Source organism: Dunckerocampus dactyliophorus, chromosome 17 (genome assembly GCF_027744805.1).
Source record: "Dunckerocampus dactyliophorus isolate RoL2022-P2 chromosome 17, RoL_Ddac_1.1, whole genome shotgun sequence".
Lineage (NCBI taxonomy): Eukaryota > Metazoa > Chordata > Actinopteri > Syngnathiformes > Syngnathidae > Dunckerocampus > Dunckerocampus dactyliophorus.
Window position 1 is genome coordinate 4,166,189 of NC_072835.1, and position 14,127 is coordinate 4,180,315.

General features: G+C 38.2%; 1 protein-coding gene across 1 annotated transcript in view; it reads left to right on the plus strand.

Moving 5' to 3' along the window:
• Positions 1 to 14,127, plus strand: part of rimbp2a (RIMS binding protein 2a) — a 91,417-nt gene that overhangs the window by 4,253 nt on the left and 73,037 nt on the right. The window contains exon 4 of the mRNA XM_054756354.1: positions 4,513 to 4,635. Within this exon, the coding sequence (XP_054612329.1) occupies positions 4,513 to 4,635 (123 nt within the window). The remainder of the gene's footprint in view (positions 1 to 4,512; positions 4,636 to 14,127) is intronic.

Below are 14,127 nucleotides of genomic sequence, written 5' to 3' on the forward strand. Positions count from 1 at the left end.
GGGCGCATTGATTTCACATAGCAACATAGAAATGAACACTGGACCCAACGTTAACCTTTCCAAGCTCAAAAACAAAAACAAAAACACAGCAGCATTGGTGGCAGCTCCAATATGTAGCGTTACCTTTCGGTAGTGGCCTGAGGCGTTGTGAGTGAGTGTGTGGTGAAGCTACTGTAGCTGTAGTAGTAGCCGGTGTGGTGTCACTACGCCAGTAAAGTAGTCCATCAATAACAATAACAATAACAATGTCACTGTAGCTTGGCTAATATGCGGGTCACATTATGTAAATGGATCTTTGTTGGCACTTTTTGCTCATTACATGCATTCTTAGCTGCGTCATTTTCCCTGTTTTTATAGTTTTAAAATGCACAGAAATGAGAAAGACGTGTACATGTCTCACATAAGGATAGTGGATGATGGGCAAAATTCCAAAAATAGTGCATTTTCTTTTAATGTGGAACCATAACCGCATTCATCTGTGATGGCAACTTCCTTCAAGGCCCGCCTGGTGGAGGAAACATCACCAGATTGTTCTGTCTGGGATTGGTAGTGGGGTCGTGGGCTGACACCTGAGTGTGACAGAAAGAAGAGACTTTACTGATACTGTTAGGAATGGAATATGTTCTCACTGTTTTCTGGATGGCTACTGCAACATGCATGTGCTTATCTGCAACAGAGAGATAACACAATCACAAGACCTTTCACTTGAAACAAAGGCACCCTGTTCTTTTTAATTCATCTGTCACATTGCACTTCTGTCACCTAGCTGAGACGCCCAGCCCTCCTAGCCAAAATTGGTTGAAACCAGGCCAGACCAATACTCCAACGTACAGTTAACAGGAAGTTTCCTGATCATTGGGACCACCTCCACAGCAGGCTTATGAGGAAGCGGAACGTCGTTTCACTTTCAAGATCGCTTGGACCTCTCTAAACCATGGTTGCTGGGCTGACCGTTCTCTCCAGCGCTGGCATTGCAATCGCTTGTATCAACTCCTTTTAATGCGTCTGTGTAGGCTCTCAGTCATACAGGAGTTGTCCATCGAGGAAAAGGCTTCTTGAGACGTCATCTGTACTTCTGTGAAGAAGGTGTCGGACGTTTCGCTCCTCATCCGAAGAGCTTCGTCAGCGAACTAATAAGTGCTGGTAGCACTTACACGTCCGACACCTTCTTCACAGAAGTACAGATGACGTCTCAAGAAGCCTTTTCCTCGAACTCCTTTTAATATGAAATTGTAAACCTTACTTGAGACTCAGCCTTATTTCACAGCTGGTGGAACAAAATAATCTGGGTGGACTTGGCACTGCTAAAAGGGCAGGTCCCAGCGGTACTCAAAGTATGCGATTAGGGATGGAGGGACTCCTCGGTGGGCAGGGAAGGTGAATCCCACTGCAAAAAGTGCACTAAAAACATGAGGTCGTAAGGAGTGGGGAAAAATAAACACGATTCAACTCTTACTTGTACATTAAAGAGAGCCGATGTTACCACTAGAGAGTCAACGTCAGGATCCCTCAAGATCCCTCATCCCCCTTCTCCCCTCCCTACCTTTCTTTCCTTTATCGCAGCGCCCTGATGTGGAACCACTGCAGCATCAAATCCCAAACATCACCAGATTGTTATCAACTTTCTAGTGGTTTCGCTCTCTCTCTCTGCCTGACCCCGCTGCTTCGTTTGCTGTGTATGCATTTTGGAGTTCAGCCCGTGATGCCAGTACCAATGCTTGGCCTAACGTGTGCTTTTAACAATAAAAATGATTTGCAACTGCTAAAATTGTAAGGCATTGTCAAAACTTTGGACACACTTTCTCAGTCAGTCGTCTGAGCAAGCGTCCCCAAGCCTTTGACTGGTACATGCATGCGCACGTCATTTGTTTGCAAGGCCAGTTGTTGCTAGGCGAAGTTCACGAGGCTCGATCGCAACTGCCCCGTTGGCCAACAAAGATTTTGAACGACAAACAGATAGATAGCGCCTTGCTCCTGGACAGAGTCGGCAGAAATGGGAACACCAAGGATTTAGCTCTGAACAATGTTGTAAAAATGGCGTACGTTTTTGTTTCGTGATGTTGTTAGGTATAGCACGTAGTAAGACGGCGTTCTCACGCTGCAGAAATGACTGATAACACAGTACAGTCTGTGCCGCTTATGTTGACGAACCGTTCATGTCGTCCAACAAGCGGACCGTGCTTGCTTAAGCCGACGTCGAGGCGGAGTGAGAGATATGGGCGTGTGTGTTCAACTGCAACGGGATGAAGGGAGCAGCCAGGGGAAGCGTGAACGAGTCCTGCCAGGAGTCGCGGCTGAGCGAACGTCCCCCGCGTGTGACGGCGCCATGAAGCCGCCGCAAGTGTCCCTGCTCACGCTGACTTGCAGCCAGCTTTGCTCACACTCGGCCCGCCATTAACGCCGCAGATTAGCAAAGCGAGGCTCGCGCACGCAAACACGCGGCTGGACCTCCACCATGTGCCAGATTTGGACGTGACGGAAAAGGGAGGAGAGTCATTTGGGGACAGCCTTTAAAAGGTAGGCATTGCATCACCGCTGTCTTTGCGCTGTAGCTGCTGGGGCAGCAAGAGAGAGACGATCTTCTGAGAATGTAAAGGCTCGATCGGTCTGAGTTGAATTTATTAAGAGGTCTACAGTTGCCTGAATGTGCTCAGCAGCGGTGCAGCAGTGATGCAAGTGTGCCACTCATTCACCAGATGGCGATATGACGATCTATTTCAACGACGACTAGTCAAAAATGTGATTTAGCCCAGGGGATGCCTGTGGCTGACTGCAGGCTTGGCTGCACACACGCATACACACACACTACACAACCACACACACTACACAACCACAATGACCACGCCTGACATCCAGTGGAAGCGTGACACAGCGCCTGATGATGAAACCCTCAGTTGTAACAACATAAGAGTGTTTTTTTAAATTACACACACGTTCACCGGCTGCTCTCACTATAGTGGGAATTTGGTTAAAATTACTACATGGTCATACAATTACGGCATTTTATTTTTTTTAAATTGATCTAGTGTTACTTTTTTGGTAAATGTCCTTTTCGTAACATTATGACTTTAATATTTTGACTTTATTCCAATCATATTTGGACTTTCCCCAACCTAATTTTCCAAAAATTACAACACTCGTTCATTCAAATTACGGTTATACAGTCATACAATTATGCCATTATATTAAAAAAGTGATCTAATGTTACTTATTTTTCCTAAATTATGTATTTTTTTCCAAATAGTACAGTACAGCTATTTTTTTGTTTCGAGATGACGACTTGCTATATTACGACTTCGTACATTTAAAATGACAATTTCTTTGTGTTTTAGATTTATTCTCGTAATATTAAAACTTTTCTTAAAAAAAAAAAAAATAATAAAAAAAATATTTAAAGAAAAGTTAAAAAAAATAAATTAAAAAAGTGCTTTCCTTGTAATATTTAAACTTTTTCCCCGTAACTTCACCACTTTGTTCACCTTAGATTACAACAGTTTTGTTGTAATTTTACAACTTTTTTATAACTTTTTTTCCCGTGTAACATTACGAGTTGTTTCCCATAACATTCCAACTTTACCCTTACCACATTTAAGGGAAATTCAAGATAAGATGACTTTTTTCTTCTTGTATTATTTATATATGTTGACATTATGACATTATTTTATACAACAATTTATTTTCAAAAATACAAACTTTTTCCTTGTAATTTTAAAAATATGACTTTATTCTGATAACATTCCAAAGTTGTTTTTTTCCCATATAAATATAATGTTTAATTGTTTTTCAATATTTCCCAATTTCTTTTTGCCCAACAAACATTTTCATATTTTTCTGCACCATAGAATAAGAATAATAGATTATAATTTGAAGTTGTGAAAATGCAATTTAAGCCTAAATGGTGTAAAGTCATATTCCTATCATATACTGCATTACCCGCAAATTAAATTAATTCATTAAAAAAAATATTTTAAATTAATTAGTTGATTATAAAATATATTCATAATATTTTTTCTCAGAAATTAGGCAGTCTTTTCCCCATAAAAAACACATCTCATTCACCATATTTGGGTAATACATTATAAATACAATTTTCCACTTTGTTCGGCGGCCCTTGAACGCACCGTAGTTGTGTCCTGTGAGACGCAAAAGTTTGTTTGGCTACCTTAGCACTAGCTTCTCCAGTTAAGATATGACGTAAGTTGCTAGTGGAATGCCAGCAGGCAAGCAGTGTGGACGATGTAGACGTGGCTTGGAGAAACGCCTTATCTTGCCTGCTAGCACGAGCCTGACCACCAGGCTAAAGGCTACATCGTGACTGTGATTCCATGTGTTCATGGATTATCTTACATTATCACGTGTTAGTGTTGCGTAGCTATACATTTTATACATTAAATGTGCTTCATAGGTGTGTGAGGCACATTTAGGGCTTAAAACTAAACGCAGGCGGTCTTGGAACGAATAGTACCCTGTCTGACATTGTGTTTGTTCTCACGTGTATCTCCTGTCTTTCAGTCAAAACTGGAGGCGTCACACCACCAAAATGTGAGCCGCTTTCGCCTCCTCGAAGAGAGAAATCGAGTTTTGAGACAGGAAGTGGCCGCGCTCCGCCAAGAGAAGCAGCAGTACCGCAAACTGGTAAAAGTGCTCCTTATTTTAATATGTATTCATCTCTCTGCATGTACGGCACACGTGTTTACTGTATTTATGACTACATCCTTGCACACGATCTACCGCAGCGGCGTCCAAACTTTTTCCAGTGAGGGCCACATAGTGAAAAATGAAAGGATGCAACTTTGCCACTTATATTTTGTAAGATGTGCTAAAAAGTTATATATATTTCATGAACAAAATGCATCTTAGCTTTGTCACTTAGGTGAAAAGCTTATTATTAGTACTAATTTATAAAGTACTAATTAGTACTAATTTTCCATTTTCCAAATATGTCAACTTTCTTAAATTTTCTTTTTGGAATAATATGACTTTATTCCCATAATATGTTGACGTTTTCCTTTTATTTTGTTGGTTTTGTTGTTTTTTGTTGGTTTTCATATTATGGCTTACAACATTTTTTTTTTAAATATTTTAATATTAGATTTTTTTCATATTTCAGCTCTATGCTAAAATGACATTATTTTAATGTTTGAAAAAACATTTTTTAATAATAATATTTTTTAAAAATATTGCAGCTCTATGCTAAAATGACATTATTTTAATATTTGAAAAAACGTTTTTTTTAATAAAAAACATTTTTAAAAATATTTCAGCTCTATGCTAAAATGACGTTATTTTAATATTTGAAAAAACATTTTTTTAATAAAAACATAAAAAAATATTTCAGCTCTATGCTAAAATGACATTATTTTTCATATCATAAAGGTGAAAAGCCTATTATTAGTACCAACTTTTGCCTTTGCTCTTTTTTTTAACCCCGTTTTTGCTGTTGTTTTTTTTTCCATTTTCTAAATATGTCAACTTTGTTAAATTTTCTTTTTGTAATAATATGACTTTATTCCCATAATATTTAGACTTTTTCCTCAACCAAATTTACAATTTTATTTTTGTTTTGTTGGTTTTCATTTTATGGCTTTTGAAAAACATTTTTAAAAAAAATATTTCAGCTCTATAGTAAAATATCATTATTTTTCCTGATAATATTGCAAGTTTATTATAAAATTCACATAAAATTACACTTTTTTCCCCCTCGTATTCTATTGCTCTTTTCTCTTAACATTCTGACTTTATTCTCCTAAAATTACAACTGTTTTTCCATTTCTGCTGTTTTCCCCCCCCCCCAACTATTTTGATTTTCTTCTTGTAAATTTTCTTCTGGTAATTATGGCTTTATTTGCATAATACTGTAACTTTTTCCCCAAACAAATTTTCCAGGATGTACAATTTTATTTTGTTTTGTCGATGATTTCTCATAATATGATTGGCTGGCAGTAGCGGCTGGCTCCACCCAGTCACTGTCTTTGCGTCCCTGGGCAAGACACTTCAGCCACCTTGCCTGCAGTGCTGCCACACGCTGGTGTACAAATACAAATAAATGTTTAATGGTGCTCGGAGAGGCCAAAGCAAATTGGCAGCCACGTTTCCGTCAGACCACCCCTGTGGCTACGATGTAGATTACCACCAAAGCGCTATAAAATCGAATTAAAAAAAAGAACATTAACATTAACACTTTTAATATTTCAAATCTATGCTGCTAAAATGACATGATTTTTTCTTCATAATATTACAAGTTAATTATCTTAAAATTGTCACTTTTTTTCTCATATTCGACAGTTTTTGTCTCTTCATATTTTGACTTTATTCTCATAAAAGTTTCCATGTCTTGTGTATGTGTGTGTGTGTGTGTGTGTTTTTTTAAATTTTCCAACTATTTCAGCTTTCTTCTTGTAATTTTTTTTTCTAAATCTGACTTTATTCCCATATTTTGATTTTATTCTCCTAATATTATAACTTTTTCCCCAACCTAATTTTCCAAAAATTACAACTTTATTCATTGTTTCTCATAATATTCTTATTATATTCTTATTTTTTAAAAGGCCTTTTTTCTGTAATATTTCAACTTTATGCTATTAAAATGACGTTATTTTTCCTCATAATATTGCAACATTATTCTCATAAAATTACGACTTTTTCTTGTTCAGTTACAACTTTTTTCTTAATATTTTTCTTAATATTTCGACGTATTCTTGTAAAATTCCTGTAGATTTTTTAAACATTGTTGCTGTTTTATTTTTTTTCGAATGTGCCACAGGCCAATATAAGAAATGTCCCCCGGGTTGCACTTCGGACACCCTTGAGCTACCGTATGCGTCATGCAGCAGATATAAATGCACATGGTGCCGTGGTGCGCTTGTGTGTGGCGTGGCTGTGTACATGTACTGTATGAAAATAACACGGATGGTTTAGTGCACTTCAAAAATGCTTAACAAGGTTACGTTGAAGGAGATCACATGTTTACACTTGCACAATCCAACATGTCGGAAAAGGAGTCGCAAGAAGCACTGCTTATTTAATCTTTTCAATGCCATACTTGTACCTGCCACTGGGTGGTGCCAAAATCACTTTTCACAGTACTTGAGGATTTGGACTCATCGTGTACTTTTTGATGGCTATTGCAGTCACATACTTTGTTGGGGTTACGTTGATTGGAATTACGAGTTAAACTTACCCCAGAGAGAAGCTGCAGCAGCAGGCGTAGCTTGTGTACTTCAATTATCCGCTGTGTCTCTGACTGTAATGTATCATCTTCTTATAAATGTCAAGGAAACATTGAAGATAGTGCGTTTCCTGGAAAAGAAGAGAGAACAGAGCCTTCAAACCGGTTGCCTGGAAACAATCAATGATGGACAGTTGGAGGAAGGTACCCTGGTGGTGCACGGGGTGACCTTCCGTGTTTTGTGCGCGACTGCTGCTGCTGCTAAAAGGCCACAGCTGTCTCATCACCACGGCAACCCCAGTGTACAGCTGAGCTGACGGTACACCCGGTGATGATGTAGGCTGTTCCGGGAGTGAAGAGGAGTAACGCTCTAATCGATGATGCCTGTTGCCCCACCGCCCCCAAGCGCAGTCAGTAATCTTTGTTTTAACTGACTTTAATAACACATCACGTCCACATAAACAGCGTTAATAATAGTCCCGGCGTATAACAATGCCACCGCCCACGTTGTTTGAGCTAAACACTAATATTAGACTAGTCTTTCATTAATTCAAGCATTAGTTTACTTTTGCATTGTGTCAAAACCGGTTTTAACTCATCTGCGGCCGACGCTACGCCACAAAAATGTGTACGATGCAATGCAAATGTAAAATAGTCAACACAGGTTATGATCAGAAATTAATAAATAGATAGCATTTAAGTTAAATATAAATGAAAAAAAACACATTAAAAGAAGTAATTAAAGGTATAATATTAAACATTCATACAGATCAAATAAACTAATAAATTGCTTCAGTTTGATGGTAAGTCTAAATAACTCCACAAAAAAAGATAAGAAATGAAAGAAAAAGTAAAGTTAAATATTAAAAATAAATAAAAAACATTTACATTTATTAAATATATATATGAAATAAACCAATAAATATCTCGAATTAAATGGGTCAAATTATGAGTTAAATAGAGAAAATAAAAAGACATTTAAAAAATTAAAATTGACAATTAAAACAGACAATTTAAAATAGACAATAGACAAATAGAAAAAAATGAAAGTCAAGTATTAAACATAAATAAATACATATAAAATTAAATAACTACATTAAATAAATATAAATAAATTTAAGTTAAATATTAAACCTGCATACAGATGAAATAAACTAATAAATTGATACAATTTGATATAAAAAAATAACTCCACAAAAATTAAGTTAATAAATATACAAAAAAAGCAAAATAAATACCACAATACACGTAAAAAAACAACTAATAGATATAATTAAAGTAAAAATACTAAACATAAATAAAAACATCTAAAAAAAAACAACATGTAAAATAAAATGACTCTAATTAAAGTGAAATATTAATGATTTTAAAATACGCTTAAAATGAAGTAATATATAGATACAATTGAATAAGTACATTAAAATAAAATAAATATATAAATGGAGATGAAATAAACTAATAAATAGATCAAATTTGATATTAAATGTAAATCACTACACAAAAGTAACTTCGTAAATGAATAAAAAAGTACTCCATTGAGCCAATTTGACCCAATATTGCAACTATTACTACTACTACTACTATTGGACTACATAAAATATTATTTTTTTATTTATGTGATTTGTGACTTCAGGCTTTATATCATCACCATCTACTGTTGAATTTTTCCCGGATATATCATTATAAAATGATTCACACATGTTTTCTTATTTTTCGTTACGCAATTGTCTGCTGCTTTGATGGTAGGAAAATAGAAACCTGGAAGAAACGTTTAATGTCTTTCAATGAACTAATACAGGAGCTGACAAAAAAAAAAGAATCTGAAGGAAAATGTCTAAATATGTGGCAGATGTCAAAACATATTCCTCATGGATTAACGTAAAATCCCATTAGCTGGATGATGCCACTTTAGGGAAGCAAGCAGCGTGATACGTCCACGCTTGCACACGCTTCCGCACACACGGGCGCTGATGTCAATATGATGCAATTAGTCACTGCGACAAGGCGGCGTAGGCAGTGTGATAGCAAGTTGGCCATGTTGTCGCTGAGAGCTCCAAAGTGTTAACGCCATCGCAGCAAACAGAGGAAGTCATCGCATTGGCTTTCAATTTGGAGTTAGACTTTGAGAAATGTATTTTGATTTTCGCTTTTGCGTCTCACAGCAACCATGTTGCGTTCAAGGACCGCCGAGCAACGTGGGAAATATCAACACGCGACGAAAAAACATTACCAGTGAAGCATAAAGACATGGACATGTAAAAACTCTGGCCTTTTTTTTAACAGTGGTACATCTATGTCGTACAATTGACTTGTATTATCACATATTTCAAAATTATTACTGACTTAAGGCGCATGAGATCTGTTTAATGCGGAGAAAAGTGCCTATTTTCTGAGGAAAAATAATACAAATAAAAAATACATATATTTTGGACCAAAAGTTCTCAAATGTGAACGCTAATGTCGTGATGGATGAACAGATGGAATCGGAGTGGAGGTATATAATATATAAGTTTCACTTTTCTACAAAAACAGCAACTACGGTGTGTTCAAGGACCGCCAAGCAACGCGGGACGCATCAGTGACGCATAAAGAGTCCCGGATCGGAGTAGAACGGTAGAAGTAATATATAACTATCACTCCTGTGCAAACAAAAACTATGGTGCGTTCAAGGACCGCTGAGCAAAGTGGGAAATGTCAGCGCTTGTGGAAAAAAACATTATCAGTAGAAGCGTAAAAACATTAACATGTAAAAATGGTGGGCTTTTGTAAACAGTGGTAGAAGTATGCTGTACATTTTACCTGTAGTAACACATTTATGAATTCTTTCCAACTTGGGGAGAATGAGATGTGTTTACTGCGTAGAAAACGGCCTATTTTCCAAGGAAAAATAAAAAAAATTATGTATCTATATATTTTAGTCATAAAAATCCTCCAATTTGTGCGCCCGCGAATGCTGTATGAACAGATGAAATATGCAGAAGTTATATGAGTTTCACTTTTGCGCAAACGGCAACTATGGTGTGTTCAAGAACCGCAGAGCAAAGTGAGAACTCTCACCACTTGACGAAAAAAACATTATCAGTGATTCATAAAGACATAAACATGTAAAAATTGTGCCTGTTTTAAACAGTGGTACATGAATGCTGTACATTTGGCCTGTATTATTACCGACCTGGGGATACAAGTTTCACTTTTCTACCAAAAATTAGCAACTACGGTGTGTTCAAGGACCACCGAGCAACGTGGGAAAATCTCAACGCTTGAAGAAAAACATTATCGGTAATGCATAAAGATAAACATGTAAAAATGGTGGAATTAAAAAAAATACACGTATGCTGTGCATTTTACAGGTATTGACACCTATTTATATATTTTTTTGCAATTTGGAGGCTTTTTGGCTGGAACACGCCCCCTCAAAAAAAATGTAAAAATGATTTTTTTGGACCAAAAATGTGTGGAAAACAAAATCTCTGCATGTGCAGAGATTCACTGTGTACAATGTTTAGTTGAGGAAGTAGGTAAATATAGTCGAGTGCCTTGTTATTGCTCCATAATCCCACATTTACAGCCCTGTTAAATCTATTTCACTGATTTTTTTTTACAGCACATATCAGGCTGTAATTTTGCTATTCAAGCTGTGTGTACCTTTGGCGGTGAACCAATATACAAATATCTGCAGAGCGGCTTGTGTCTTTTCTATTCATTAATAGCACAGACGGTCGTCAGCGGAGGACGCCCTGTGTGCGTAAGTAATAAAGCGAGTGTGGCATCAATCTCCATGATGCTCGGTTCGTGTTACGGCTAAAGGCTGCCAGCTAATGAGAGTGCAGGAGAAAGAAAGGGAGGCTCCATCCTTTTTTTTTTTTCTTTTATAAGAGAAGCCCTGCACTGATGCTCGTGGTGCTTTGGAGCTGGCTGATTGTCATTCAACACAGGGGAGGGAATTGAGGAAAAGAGCAAGGCAAGAAAGGATGGAGGAAGGATGTTAAAGGAAGGGAGCGTGTGTGGAAAAGGGGGCGGAGAAAAGAGAGCGAGAGAGAGAGAGAGGGAGGGAGTGAGGGAGGTAAGGGAGAAAGACGCAGGCCCTGGAGCAGCCACTGATGCTGCTGCTGCTGCTGATGCTGCAGCCGTTAGACAATTCCCCACCCGCAGAAGGAAAGGAAAGGGAGAAGACACCTCAGCTACGGTAAATATCAAGCCACCTTCTCGCGTTTTCTCCGCATCCTCAAGTGTTTCCTTTCCAGTTTGTAGTGCCGGGCGTGTTAGCATAGCATGCTGCTGCAAGGGAGAGGCATCCCACTGACTGGAAGCTGGAGGATGTCTTACTACCTCTCATGTGGAAAAACATCCCTCTAATGTTGCTTCCCTGATGATGAGCCACCTGTTTGGAGATGTGTGTGGGTGTGTACCCTGTGTGTGTGTGTAAGGCTAAGGGGGTGGGGTTTGTCTTTAGCCATAATCATATTATTGCTCCTATTGTGTGAGAACATGCATGCACGCAGGCTGGAAGGCAAACGTGTGGCAGCTTTGTCAAACAAATTGATCTGCTACGTGTGTGTGCGTGTGTGAGAGAGCTTCGGCATGATCCGTCTTTGGTAACCTGAGCTTTTCCTGGTCCCTGCATGCATGCGGAGAGGTTGCCAGGTGTTGGGAGCGTTAACCCACTCATGGCTGAAAGACAACTACTATATTATCTGCCCTCGGTTTATCAGGAACGCCTACGTGGCGCTGTGGAGTTGTCATGTTCCAACAGTGTCGTCCGTTTTGTGACAAGAAGAATCAAACACGCTGTTGTATGACCACAACCTTGTGCTCTTCTCAAAAGCAGTGTTGGGCAAATTACTTAAAAAAAAAAGTAGTTATGGGCCTGCAAGCAAAGCTACAATTCCAAATGTATTCTTTATTATTTAAATTATATCTTATTCGGCTACCAGTAATGCTGGATGAATCGTGCACGAACCCCTGCATATGTCACATCAGTGGAGAGGTCTTGATCACGAGCAGTGTGCCATTTATGGTGTGTAACACTTTGAAGTAACTGACGAAGGAAAAAGCTTATTCTGGGGCAGCAGCCACATTTAAAAGCTGCGCTGAGCACGCTGGTGACAGCCGTTTAGCCCAGTGGTATTGTTCTCTCCTCCCATTTCGACGGTTGTGTTTCGGTCCCCGGTGCAGGCAGATGGGTTACACTTATGATTTATCCACTTGTTATAGTCACTATAGTTACTTTCCCAAAAAAAGTAAGTGAATTAGTAATGGGATGACTCCTTCATGAATGTAATTAGTTACCAGGAAAGTATTATCAAAGAATTGGGATTTAGCTTTGTGGCAGCGTGTGCCGTTGAGAGATGTTTCAGGCTGAGGGCTGCGACTTACGACTTGCAATTCTCTACCAAAACACTAGGAGGCAGTGTTTTCCTGAGACTTCTCGTTGGCTGGCTATTTAGCTTCCTGTGTAGGAACACGCCTCATTTGACTGTCGGTAACGGTAACGTTCATTAGATAACCCGTTACTACAAAATAATAACGGCATGAAGTGATTTTTAACGACTTTTTAACGATTTTTACTCCCAATGCTGATTAAAAATGGTCATAAGAACACTGGTGGAAGCGAATGGTATGACTTTATAGCTTGAAACCATATTTGGAAAGCGTTCTGTGTCCGTTAGCAGACTACTTTCTGGTTTATGGGGGATGACACAAGACAGCAGGACTGTATTAGTTTTGATTCTATGGTGGGACAACTCGAACATGACTCAAAAGAGCTGATAAGCAAAATATGTTTCTCTAAAACAGTAAAAAAAAAACCAAAACATTGAATCGTAGCACTTGTGTTTGTATGCTAGTGGGCTACTTCCTGGTTCGTGTAGGACGACAAGACTGCACTATTTTTATTCTGGGGTCAGGGGAGTTGTTCTATTGTGACTTAAAAGGCAGATGAAGTAAATACTTTCCCCTAAAAGATTGCAAAAACCCCCCATTGTGAAGCGTAGTACTTCCATTTGTAACTATAGCGGGCTACTTCCTGGTTCACAGAAGAGGACGTTAGAAGGTAAGGACTCTGTCTGCTATTTGTGATTCTGGTGCTCATGTGATGCAAATGGCCAAGTTCCTCAAACAAAAGTGGAAAAAAACATATTGGAACGCTATGTTTTTGTTTGTTTGTCTGTTCAAATGTTAGTTAGCGGGCTACTTCCTGGTTCACGGAAGATTACATAAGACTACAGGACTGCACCATTTTTCATTCTGGCGCAAGAGAATGGTTCCTAATGGCAAACAGGTAAAATCAATTCACTTAGAAAAAGAGGAAAAAATAGTGACGTGTTTGTTTTTCCAACCGTATGCTAGCCAGCAGGCTACTTCCTGTTTCACGCAGGTGACAGGCGACAATAAGACTGAACATTTTTCATTATGGTCCTGGGGGACAGTTTTTATGCAAGCCCGTTTCCGCCACTGAATGAAAAAAAAATATCCCAATAGTAAGTCATAATTATGAGATGAAAAATCCTAAATATGAGTTGTAATTACAAGATAAAAAGTTGAAATTATGAGATGAAAAGTTCTGAATATGAGTTGTAATTATTAGATTAAAAGTCAAAATTATGAGATGAAAAGTCATAAATATGAGTTGTAATTATGAGATGGAAAGTCATAATTATGGTGTAAAAAGTCAAAATTATGAGATAAACAGTCAAAATTACAAGATAAAAATTCAGGATTATGAGATAAAAAGTCCAAATAACAACATAAAAGACCAAACACCCAGACGCTGTATTTATTATATCTGGCGATTTCAACCACTGTAACCTCAGGACTGTCCTCCCCAAATATTACCAGCATGTGAGCTTTCCCACAAGGGAAAATAACATCCTGGACCAAGTCTACAGCAACATGAAAGGTGCTTTGAAGGCTGTTCCAAGACCCCACTTTGGAAAGGCTGACCACATCTCTATATTCCT